Genomic DNA, 12,872 nt, shown 5'->3' with positions numbered 1-12,872 from the left:
GACTATTGGTTCAAAGTTCAGCTGAGTATTGACTGTCTACTACCTGCCATGTCAGGTACTGATGTTTCTGCTCTTGAGGAACCACAAACTGGCTAAATAGGTAAAGCTGATATAGTATGTAAGATCAGTGATAAAGGATCTGCACAGTGCTTTTGGAGCCTGTAAGAAAGAGAGGGACCTAATCTAGGATAACAGGCAGTGATGGGTCCAGGAGTCTCCTTAGAGAAGATGAGACCTAAAGAAAGTTTTAATATGTGAGTAGAGCCATAGAAATGGGGGAGAGTGGGGAGGGCAGTGTGTGACTGGAGGGATAGCAGGGAGAAGGTGGCAAGGGCATTCACGCAGAAGGGACCACATAGCATAGGCATCAAGGCCAAGAATAGCATGGTGGTCTCCGCAACAACTTCACCATGACTCGAGGGTAAAACGTCAAGGATGAAGCACCCTGGGATAGAACAGGAGAGGGAGCAAGGCCAGATTGCTGGGGGGTGCTTTTTGTTATATTTGAATTTGTGTCATAGGTACAGGTCGGAGGATGGATTGAGAGAAGGGAACAATGGCAGCAAGAACAGGTGGAAGGTTGTAGCAATCATGGAGGAGAGAAATGAGAATAGATGCAGTCCTGAACCTGGGTAGTATGGTATTGGTGGGGAGGTGGGGGTTCCTTGGAGAACTTTTGGAAGTGAGAATACAGTATTTGGTGATATGTGGATGTTAGGAATGAGGGAGAGGAAGAAGGAAAAAGATTCAGGGAAGCCACATAGATTTCTAGCTTGGATGACTAGGTACATGGTAGTGCTAACTGGGGAAAATGAAGAGAGAATAAAAGCAAAGTGTATCAGGGGAGGAGTACATGGAAAGCAACTGCCTCTTCCCATCCGCATACCCCCCACACAAAATCTAGTGGGAAATAATGGTTCAGGACCACACACACACACACACACACACAGACACACAGACATATACATCCTTTTACAACTCCCTCTCCCAACAAAAACAAAAACAATTTTTTCTTTTCATCATCACCGTTCAGAGAAAGCTTGAAAATGAGCAGCAGGTTTTTAGTGAGAAGCTTGAAAACGTAAAGGCTGTGAGGAACTGTCCCTGGAAGCTGCCTGGGGATTTCCTGTAGGAAAATGGTGACAAGGGATGGTCACAGGAATCAAGATGTGAGCACAAAATGACTGAGAGGAGGTGGCTGGAGAGGCCAACCCCTGGATTTGGAATAGGGAAAGAAGCCTAGAAAAGCCATGGGCCTCTGGGTGGGCTGGAGCACACTGGATGGAGCAGGATGGAGTGAAGAGGAAGGTCTTTCAAGAAGCAGGGAGCCTGCAGAGTGGCCTGAGAATATCTAGAGGCCTTCAGAAGTAGGGCAAGACAGCACATGGGCCATGGGGGCGAAAATGGTTACGATGTGAAACTTGAAACTACTCTGGAATTGAATGTGATTGAGTTTTTATTTTACTTGGGCTGAACTTTTCTCATACTTAAAGTTCGTTCTGCCCCATCAGCTCCTTTCTGGGTTGTGTGGTGCCTTGATCAGACAGAAGCCAGGCCCTAGGAATGTTGCTTGAGGAAGAGAAAAATGTTGGTCTGTTGATCTCTGAGGGGCCTTAATCTCCAAAGGAAGCCTGAGTCTAGGGGAGAAACTAGACATTGTAGTCTGAAGACAATGTCTCCTCCCAGAACTTCTTGTATTTTGGGGAGGGTTTCATTTTCCCCATATGATCTTTAATAATGACATGCCATTCCTCAGGGCCATTATTTTATTTGCTCTATTCCTATCAAAATGCTTCTGTCTACAGCATTGGCTAATAGTATGAAAACCTTAGTCGGTCTTCAGTCTTGAAGGCCTGTGAAATCGAGAACTTGGAATTTTGGGTATTTCCAGGTCATTGTTACTCAAAGGCATGCTTTGTTTTGCTTATAGGAAAATTTGCATAACTCTTCCCAACAGGGAAGAGCTGAGTTTGCTAAAATACATTTAATGAGAACAAATAAACATTTTCTTTTGAAACTTTATTATTACAGAAGGATTTTATTATAAGGGTTTAATGGAACAGAGAGTTAGACTTGCTGTATCTCTTGTAAAACCTCAACAAATTGCAAAATTTAAATTAATACATATGAAAGTAGGTTTAATCTTTCTTTTCAGCCATGTTATAACTTTTAAAAACAAAGAGGAGGAAATACTATATCCATATGTTGTAAAGACTCAGAAATTTTGCGCTGCCATTTAATTCTATCTCACATTTACCTAGGCAGAACTGATAATAGTGCCTTTTCACCTTTTTCTAAATACTTAAACATAAATAGATCCTTAAATAGCTCAAATAAATACAGGTTTTACCTTTTAAATAATAAAATTCCCAAGCCCAGAATCTTGTCTTCTTTAAAAAGACAAACAAAATAAAGTAGGTAATTCATTAAAATGGAATCTTATTCCCCAAAGTTATCTCAGGGCATATTAAATACATAAATAACTTAAAGCCCTTAAAAAAGTAAACAAGAAGCAAATTGGTACTCAGTCAAACCTTCCTTCTTGGAAAGAGGGAAAGGTAATTCAGATCTCATATCTTGGCCAAGTGTTACCTCTGAAGCTTTAATTGGACAAACTGCCTTAAGAACTCTAATGAGTCCTTAGTCCGAAATGAGGCTGTCTTTGAAGGATGAGGGTTCCTGAGGGGCTGGGTCGGCTCTCCATAGTCTAACTGCTTTGGGGAGTGTGGGCTCCCCAGAGCTCTTAGGCCACATGGTGGACAATCGGGGTGACACAGGTGCAGCCCACGGACACCAGTATCTTCTCCAGCCGGAAGGAGTTGGGGCAGTGTGGAGGCTCCCTGCGCAGGACCAGGATCTCTTGCTGGATGGGGACAGAGTTCATGTGGTAGTCCACGTTCCCATCAGCGTTGATGCAGCCCAAGTGGCGGCACTTTGCCTCCCAGATCACAGAGGGATATCTCTCAGGGTCCTCATTGCGGCTGCAGAGGGGAGAAAAATCAGGAGGAAAGTGAATTCCTGGTAAAGTGGGAAAGAAATAAAACAGGAATACATGAGGAGAGGCAAGTTCACAGGATGACAAATTATAGGCATTGCAAATTCTTTAAATGATGTTAGTTTGAAGAAGAACTTTGGGGACAAATTGGATTTTTTTTTCAAGCACATGAATTGTTACAGAAAAGAAGACAGTGATCAGTTTTTCTCCAATTTATTTGAAGAATGAATAAAATAAGATAGACTGAGGCCACAGAAAAAATTTAAGTTTGACACAAATGATAGCTTTTTTAGGGTATATTTGACAGACAGAAGAAGACCAAAGGAAGAGTAGACTTGGAACCATCTAGAATAAGATAGCTGTTTATTTGACTTGATGAAGTCTGTCTTTGAAGAGGGAATACATCAAAATTTTATCTGAGATCACATTCGTGGGACAGAGCCCAGAGCTGAGATAAAGGGCTGGAAACAAAAGGTTAATTGTCTCTGTAACCTTCTCTTCCCTCTCTCTTTCAGATCAGTGAATGATTTGCTTGCACTTTTGAATTGATTTATTTTGACTCTTCCTAGTAATGGGAAGAAGAGAAGAAATCCTACGATCAGACCAATCTGTAGGCTCCACAGAACAGAGACTTATTTGTATGAAGTCAAATGATCAAAATACATTTGGTATTTAACCCTTGATGGGGTCTAAATACTGGGTATACTAAGGATACAGCAAGCATAGGTATGTTAGGAAGTAGATCAAGACTATTTAACACACAAAGGGGTAGAAATACCCCAGTGATACTTATTCCACTGGGATTCAAAAACAAAAATAAGCAAAAGAAAAAAAAGTAAAAAACCCTAATTACTAATTATTTGCAATAAATCTTCTCAATGGCAGCTCTGGTTAAGATAATAAAAGCATTAATCCCCTTTGATAAATGTCTATTCTTTGAATAAATAAAGAATAGACTTGGGGCCTCATAAATATTAGAATAATGATTATAATTAATTTGAGTTGATTATTGGTGTCAGTGACAATTAGATCTAACAGGATAGGGATTATTGGAGGCTGTCCTGTGCTTGGTTAAAGAAATCTGTAGAAAGTTTGAGAATTGCTCTTCACCGTGGTCCTTCCAGGTTTGACTGGTAATTCTAAATGAATAAAATCATCCTCAGGGAGATTTAACTGGCAGTCTGATGCATAAGAGGGATGAAGAATATAGCATTTTTATCTGGAAGCTTTACGTACTGGAGATTCCAAGGTGAGGTGGATCGGTTGTAGTAATCTGAGGACCTTTTGGGATTGGTATTGGTATTCCGGTTATGGATGTTCAGGTTGACCATCACAGTCCGGGGGAAGTTCTTGTCCTCAGAATTTGGGCATCCTGGATTTCGTGGGATTGCGATTCCTGCCTTCACTATGGCCTCCAGGCTCAGCAGCAGTAGCAGTGACTAGAATTGAATGGGAAAGGAGAGAGAGGTTGGAGATTAGATTACTATGTGGTTCTTTTTGACAAATTAATTGTGATGATGATGCATTGCTAATCATAGAGAACACACAATGTTCCAGGACAATCTATACTACATTTTTCAGATCAGCTAGAGAAAAATCTAGGTAGATGACCAACATAATGTTAACACCATGGCTTTAAAATTAAAAAAAAAAAAAAACTAGTTTCAACATTCTCCTTTTGACTTAGGAAAGACATGTTATCCATTGGTTGGCAATAATTTTAATAAAAATGTCAAGTCATGGCATGTCATTAGCCTATCAGCACATGCATCATTGTCAGGTCTGGGAAGGAATAATGACCTTGATTTTCTAGGTAGAAATATCCTCCTGCACCATTGTTCTCAGACCCATATTCTGTGAAACTCATCGTGAAGTCAAACATTCACATTGGAAGAAAGAGCTATAGAAAATCTATGTGGTATCAATATTCATGCTAGAAGTGCTATTGGTGCTACTGGCAGGCATCCAACTAAAAACTCGATCTCCTTCATGTTTTCTTAGGTATATTTTCCAGTTGTTCTAAATTTAACATGTATTGATTCTGTAATAAAATCAGATTTCAAAAAAGATACTTGAAGTTAAATATTTAAAAAATATAAACCCCACTTATTCTAAAACACAGTTATACCTATATTTAGTTAGAATACATAGTTTCGATGTACTGAGAATATGGTACGAGATAATGGAAACAAAGGTTGTTGCTGCTACGGCTTTCAAAATCTCAAGGATAGTGACCCATTTTAAAGAAAAATGCCGTGGGAGAATTATATTAAATCCTTTGTACTCAGAAAAACAGACTTTCAATAAATTTTCTTTCTTACTGCACAGCATCATGTGACACTTCTTGTGTGGTTTAGCCCCAATATAGCTATCTTTCAGTTTTAATCTTATCTTTCAAACTGCTGTGTATCAGTTCTTGAAAATGCTGCACAATGACTTAAATACCTACCAAAGCTTTCATTTCCTATCCTACATATACAGTATTCCTGGATCTCCATAGTCAGAACCCAGCGTTTCATGCCCACGGTCCAGAAATACTATCTGGTCCAAATCAACAAGAGCATCGCACGTTAGTGCAGGACTCACCACCAATGAGGTCTTCCCAGGAGTCATCGTTGTTTCTTCCAATCAACTGGGGATGGATGAGTTTGTGCCTGCTATGAGATGGACAAAATGTAGCGCTATCGTCTCTCTTTTTATAGGGCTTTTCTCCTTCTGTGGTCACTTACGTGGCGTGTCGCAGTGGGTTCAGGGGTGACACCATTTTGGTTAAAATTTCCGCCCCCAATGAGGTCATAGAAGAATCTCTTCTTCTGAAGGAAAATGGGAAGGGCAGAAATTCATGTTCCTAAAGACCATGTCCTCTTTTCATTCTTACTTGTTAGAAGCTGAGCAGAGCTGCTATGCTATGGGTCAATATCATGTATTTATGAACATATGTACAGCTGCCAGAAGAGTTATGCTCTATTTTAATGGTTCACGAGGAAGAAAAAGTTTGAAGTAACATGTAGGTCTTCTGGTGTCATGTACCTTGATTTTCCATTTGATCTTTCTTTTCCTCACAGATTCCTTGGCCAGGTGTTGTAGAGACAATTCCGGAAACTACTCAAGTTCCCATCATATAAGTAAACAAAAAATGAAAAAAATATTTAATAATAAGATATATCCTATTTAATTGAATTTAACAATTCTTTTGTTGAATATCTACTCTGCTCAAGGAATAAATAATAGGTTCAAGAGACACGAGATTTTCTGTTAAAGGCATGTTCCAACCCTGCATGCTACCAAGCAACTTGGTGTTTTGAGGAAGGAATTGAAAATGGGGATAGAGACTGGACAAAGGTGATGAAGATGGAGAAAAGGGGGGCAGGGGGAGTAGAGAGTGATGAGAACTAGAAAGGAGAGGAGACATGATGGGGGATAGCAAGGAAAGAGAGAAGGAGTTAGCGGTTCTTTTCTCTGTACTCTAAGTAAGATGAACTTGGACTCAGGTCCTTGAGAATAGTTCCTTCTCAGGAATACAGAGGACTAGGACAAGGAAGGGCCAGTGGATATAGATGTGGCTGGCTATATGTCACCCTTCTCCGCCCCTACCCCCACTGAGGTGAATGATAACTCTCAGGCACTCAGCTGGTATCCCATATTCTACATGCTAACTCGGGGGAGGCTGGCCAGTAGTTCCAACTCAATGGCTGGAGTGTAAAATTAGTTTGCCGGATCCTGAACCTGTTTGTCCTGAGATCCATTCCTCTCTGTCCTGCTCTACCTGTAACTCAGAGGGCTGACCCTGGAGGCTGCTTGCTCAAACTCCCCTGTCAGCTGGGTTTCAGCTAGGCTCAGCCAAAAGGAAATTGGAGGACAGATGAGTAAAAGTGGGAAGTGGAAAGTGGAAAGTGGGGAGAAGCCAGGAGCTTCCTTCCTCAGTCTCCCAGAGGACTGCTCACTCCCTTTGTCCCTGCAGCCTTCGAATGGTAACAGCTTCTTGCTGATGGCAATCTCAACTACCAGGGTGACTAGTTCTCTGACTCAAACTCCCTCTGTTGCAAATGCCTGAAGGGGCTTCTGTTTCCTGGCCAGATAAACCCTGGCTGATGAATGAGGGAGGCCATAAGCACCTGAATTATAGTGGTAATAGTAGATATCCTTGATAGGTGAAGCAGATACAGATGGAGGAGGAGGTAGGATACAGCTTCAAGTGACTTCCGTAGTCCTGGTTTTGGCATCACTATCTATGTGCTTTTCAAGACAAGATTCAGAATGAGCCCTACTGCCCCTCCTCTACACACGACCAGGCAGCAATCCCAGAAGCTGCAGCATCTCTCACATCACCTATTTCCAAGCTTCCTCTAACTCACACTCTCACCCACTTGGATGAGCTATGCTTGCTTTTCCCAATTGCTTCCTTCAGACCATCTTCGACATGCTTTCAATAATGATTCTCAAAGCATGGCTCTAATTGTGCCTTTTCTTCTGCCATTAGCTTGCATACAGAATGAAGGGTAAGCCTCTTAGCATTTGAATTAATATTCGAGTTCGTACAACTTCCTTTCTAGCCTTACCCCCCACCATGCTCCAAGACCTGGGATGATGGGGTCCTGATTTTTCTCCAGGCCTTCTTTCAAAGCTTACCCACCCTTTGTTAAGGTATTGTTTCTGAAATGCCCTTCCCCATCCTCAGGTTATCAAAATGCTACTTGTCCTTCAAAATCCTGTTTAAATGTATCTCACAGGTCTGGCCTGATTACCTCAGTTGAAATAAATAGTTCCATCCATCACATGTAGCTTACACCTACCTCTCTAGTAACTTTTCTTTCATTTTGTAATGTGTTTCATTTGGCTTTAAAAGCTATGGGTAAGATATGTGTTTATTTCCATGTTTAGATTTTACTGTCAGCCTTCAAGGCTAGTATGTTCTTCAACTTTGTGACTCCTATGGTGCCTAATGTGGCCCTTTATACAACATGGGTCTTCACAGACTGCTTTTGTGTTGCTTGTTCTTCTCTGATACAGGGCTGTTCATGCATATTTCTAGTGTATTGCATGCCATTCATTTACATACTGACTCTCTTGTTTTCTTTGTAGCTCATTTCTTGCTAGACTACAAGCTACCTGAAGCCAAGTAGTCTTATTGGTCTTTGTAGCACTTAGCATAGTGTCTAGTAAGTAATAGCTGTTCAACATTTTGATTAATTGACAGTATGAGTAATGTTATTTGAGAAGTTCAGAATTTTCTATATTCTTCTTAGAACCTACCTGCATCTCAATAACCCTACTGAGTTGTCTAGTGCCTTGGTTCTGCATCCTGATCCTTTTGAACTTAGTGTGATGAGGCTATAGCTTATTCAGGATCACCCTGGAGTGGAGGATTCCTTGTTGTTGCTTTCTGGCAAGGAAGAAGGAGGGGAGAATGTGCTTACTGTGAACTATTTTGATTGAAGTTGCAGGGGGAGAAGCTGACTCTAGCTGTTTTCCCTAGTCTTGCCTCCTGTGCCTATGTAATTCAGCCTGTGTGCTATGCTTTGAAATGCTTTAAAATAAAATGGGGAAACAAAATGGGTTTTCACAGAAGTGTTAAAATGATCATTTTGACATGGTGGTTGGAGCTGGGTGTGTGCAGCCTTGAGTATGGCTGATTTCCCAGACGTTTGCTTGAGCTGGAAGCCTGTGGCTCCTGGAGGAGCAGCTGGAAGTGTAAGAGTGTGTTCACAGTGGGCAGGGCTCTTCCTCTGCATTTGTCTGCAGAGGCAGCTGACTCAGGTTTCAATCCGAGACTGTTGAGGTGGAGTGCACGCTGGACTGGGCATTAGAGTGCCTAGAACACTGAATGAGAGGACACCTTTGTTTTCACTGTGAATCTGCCACTAACTACCCATGCCCTTGGGTACATCACCTCTTTGAGGCTTAGTTTCCTGTCTTATAAAATGAGTTTTGCACCAGGTAATCTTTTGATCATCTATGATTTTCTGGAGATGAATATAGTAAAGAACAAATGGGAGTAGTAAATTAGAGATGATTATTTTGTTAGTGATTGTCTTCCAGGTTTATCAATCTTGCTTCTCTGAGGGCTTGAAACAGATCACCATAAGCAATGGGGAGCTGCATGTTGTGAGTTCAGAGCTTCAATGGGTGGGGGCAAGTATGCAACTGGAGACAGGGAAAGATTTCCAGGAGACAAACATGCATTTGAAGGGATGATAGTGGTAAAATGTTTCTGCCCTTCTTGATTTAGAGAAATGATTTTCAAGGCTCCTTGAAATTATTAGGCCATTAAACAGTATTTCTTTCTACTTGCAATAGAGAATAATGTAAGGGATGGAAAGAAAAATTTTTCCTTTTGTGTCCTGGAGAGAGTATTTTTGAGTCTTTTGTCTCAGTGTGGTGGAAAATTAAGGCTTGCTAAAAGATAAAATAAATAAATTTTAATTTTTGCTTAGGTAGTAAGGTTACCATTGAGAGATTAATATATTTTAAATTTATATTCTATAGCCATTTTATAAAAGTAACAAAGGTCTCAGTATAGGAGGAGGCATCATGCCATTGTTTCTGCTTAAAGTTAATAAAAGATGGTGGCTGTTCAAAAAGATTGGAGCCATTTTGATTAATGCTGTGCACATCACCAGGCAAGACTACTCTCTTGATCTTCACTTAATATAGAGAGAATAAATGAGTCGTTGGAGAGAATTCTCTTGGATTTTAAATGTAGGGGCTGATACTTTGCAAATGGGCCAGCACACAAGGAGCAATGTCAAACAGACACTTAAAAGGAAGACGTGATGTTTAGAGAGGAGAAGATTTGCAATAGAGAGCCATCTGGAAGGCCTTGGGGAGTTGATAAAATCAGGATTTAATTGAGACTCAGATTTAGACCCAGTTTATCAAGCTCTAGATCATCTACCCTGAATTTGAAGATATCAATACTATTACATACTAGAAGTTCATCTCTGAGGTTACCGATGTTGTCTTGCAAAAACCAGAACTTAATACATATATAATTAACATGATTTCTTAAATAGGAAGTATCAATCTTGGTACCAAGCTGATAGCATCATTGTTCCTCTCCAGCATAATGCTTGTTTGTATCCACATGGCTGTGCTCCTGAGGGCCGTCCTGAACAGTGAGCTGATGGATGAGAACACTTTGGGGGTGAGTACAGGCTTCATCCTGTGCTGGAATCCCTGCTGGAGAAAATTCTCTTTTTATATGACATGATGAATTAAAGGCATGATTAACAATGAGGACGTTTTTATAGAGTCATTGTTAATGGTGAGTGCTGAGAGATGGCAGGCAGAATCCTTTTTCAACATTTGGGTCCTGTTTCCTCACCATTGGTCATTCTAACTCTTGGTAGGCATTTTGCCCGGATGAAGACCATCTGTGCAACTCCTTTGAGTGACTAATTTTCTTTTTTCTACTATTGGTTTTTGATGTTTCCTCTACCTAGTGCACACCAGGCTGTTTTCATCTGATGGAACCAGATCACAAAACTGTTTGGACATCTGTGAAAAACAAACCCAATCTGTATGGTCAAAAGAACATTGAACAGCCATTATTCATGTGAAGTGTTTGATAGAAAGGCATTCTGTGTCTGGTGACTTCCAAACAACGTGTAGTGCCTTTATCGCCTGAGTAAATGGGGCTTGCCTTTAACACATCCTCTTTACTAGTCTCAAAGCACTGAGATAATGACTGAAAGCTGTGTTAGAGACCAAGCCATGCAAGAAAGAAAATGTGTCATATCACATCAACTTAAAACAACTGCAAACCATCAACAGTGTTTCCCCAATCCCTACATTAAAATCTACAATCAAGCAGATAATATGAGCATGTCAATTTCTCCTTTGAGTAATAACTACTAACCTCATGGAAACCAAGCCTCTTCCTTAGGTGAGTTTATCATTAGTCTTTTACTGAAACACTGATTTAAAGTGGGTCAGAAAACTTTCCATTTTTTTTTCAAACAATACATGTAGAATTATACACCTATACGTTAGCAGGCACATGCAAATTTGTTTTATGGTGGACTTCCCTTTGGTAATGCTGACTTCATCTGATACTCTAAGAATTAAGGTCAGCAAGTGACTGAAGTTTCAAGTCTGAACGGATGTCACTGAAAAGTAGGGTCTAAAATTAAACAAGAAAACCAAACCACACATTGTGGTTGGGCTATCAAGTTATCAGCTTTATTTTCTTTTCAGCAATTTCGAAGTTAATATGATTTAGAGACAACCACAGAATATATTTGAAAGGAAGATACAGTATATGAACCTGGAACAAATTGTTAATTTTTTTTTTAGGCAATATAGAGGTTGCTACGGTGAGGTGGTAGCTTCGTGAATTGGAGGTACAAAAAAATCAACACATAATGATGTATTTCTCTATCCCAAATGAATGATTCTTTTATTCTGAAATCCTCCAGAGAATTTAAGGTAAATATAGCAAAAATTCAGCAAAGTAAAGTAGAAGTAGAAATATAAATCAAGCTCAGAGGACGTGGAAACAGAGACAAAAGTCAAGGTCTAGGAAAAGAAAACCCAAAGTTATTGTCTGTAAGGGCCAACATATTTACATTTGTCTCCAAGCTTCCTGGCAGCCAAAAAAAAAAAAAAAAGGAGAAATGCTCAATTACATAAGTCCCATTTTCAGAAGGAAAAAGCTAGCTAATTCCTGAGGTAGATTTTTTTCCTATCATTACATTTTAAGATAAAATCTTTGTCTGAGGCTTATAGATGATCCTATATAGTATATTGGCTAAGGACAATTTTTTTGCTTCAGACATTCCCATGATCACACCCTAGTTCCACCTTAATAGCCGTGTGCCCTTGGGAAAATTACACCATCTATATTTCGATTTCCGTACCTACAACAGGAAAATAACAATAGAACATGCTTTATAGGTAGTAAATGAAATAATACATGTGGCCTGGCATGTATTAAATGCTCAGTGAATATTGATTCAATGTTAATATTAACAGGAATGTGTGTGTGTCAGAATCTGTCAGAGAAAACTTTTCGAGGAAAGGGAGACATTGGGTCTGAGGGACACTAGTTATCTGCTCATTTGAATATCTACTCTGTGAGGAAGTAGGGAGATATCTTCAGGCTTCCACATGTCCTAGATGAAATAGACATTCATTAAACAAATGTTTCTTGAACACCTATTATGTGCCAGGCACTGTGCTGGACTCAGGATAGAGCAGGGCAAGCAGACAAAGCACTGCTTTTAAGAAACTGACATTCAGGGTAGTATAGTCCCTTTATTCATATTTTGAGTTTACCAGCCTATTTGCTTATAATGAATTAGGCTTCTCAGGTAGGAAACCTGGAAACCAGGGCCCTGGATAGCAGACACAGGCTTTCTAGTTACTGGAAAGGAATAGTCCTTGCTACAAATTAAGAAGTTGCCTTCCTGATTTATATATTACTGCACCAACAATTAAGGAATTTCAAGGTTTACCACAGATTATATTAAATTTAACCAAGAACTGCCATTCTGTGTGTATTTTAGACTCTATCTTTTTTTCTATTTAGCTATCTATTTGCACACATACACACGTATGCAAAAGAAAGAAAGCATAATTAATCCATAATCCTAGTTGCTAGAAATAAGCTTTCAAGGTACACCTTCTGTTATCTTACAAAATTGGGATCATTTTAAGTGTATTGTTCTACTAAATGTATTTTTTTTTTTTTTTACAAAATTGGGCCACATTATAATACTGTTTTGTAAACTTTTTTCTCATCTTACAATATATTCTAAACACTTTGCCCTTTTTTTAAAGCTTGTGTATGTGTATGTGTGTGTTTGAAACAGATTGATTACCTAACATCCTGAGAAAGAGATGAGAAATAGGCTGTTTAACTGGTTGCCTACTGTTA

The 12,872-nt window shown here is 39.7% G+C and overlaps 1 protein-coding gene across 1 annotated transcript; it reads right to left on the bottom strand.

The window, feature by feature from the left end:
* Positions 1–1,395: 1,395 nt before the first annotated feature.
* Positions 1,396–5,665, bottom strand: IL17A (interleukin 17A). Its single transcript, XM_003833162.5, has 3 exons — positions 5,582–5,665; positions 4,232–4,434; positions 1,396–2,981 (listed from the first exon to the last, which is right to left on the bottom strand). Exons 1-3 carry the CDS (start codon positions 5,606–5,608, stop codon positions 2,744–2,746), a joined length of 468 nt encoding a protein of 155 aa, XP_003833210.1. The 5' UTR covers positions 5,609–5,665; the 3' UTR covers positions 1,396–2,743.
* Positions 5,666–12,872: the final 7,207 nt, after the last annotated feature.

The sequence above is a fragment of the Pan paniscus genome, chromosome 5 (genome assembly GCF_029289425.2).
Source record: "Pan paniscus chromosome 5, NHGRI_mPanPan1-v2.0_pri, whole genome shotgun sequence".
Taxonomy (NCBI): domain Eukaryota; kingdom Metazoa; phylum Chordata; class Mammalia; order Primates; family Hominidae; genus Pan; species Pan paniscus.
This window is presented reverse-complemented; position numbering and strand designations above follow the sequence as displayed.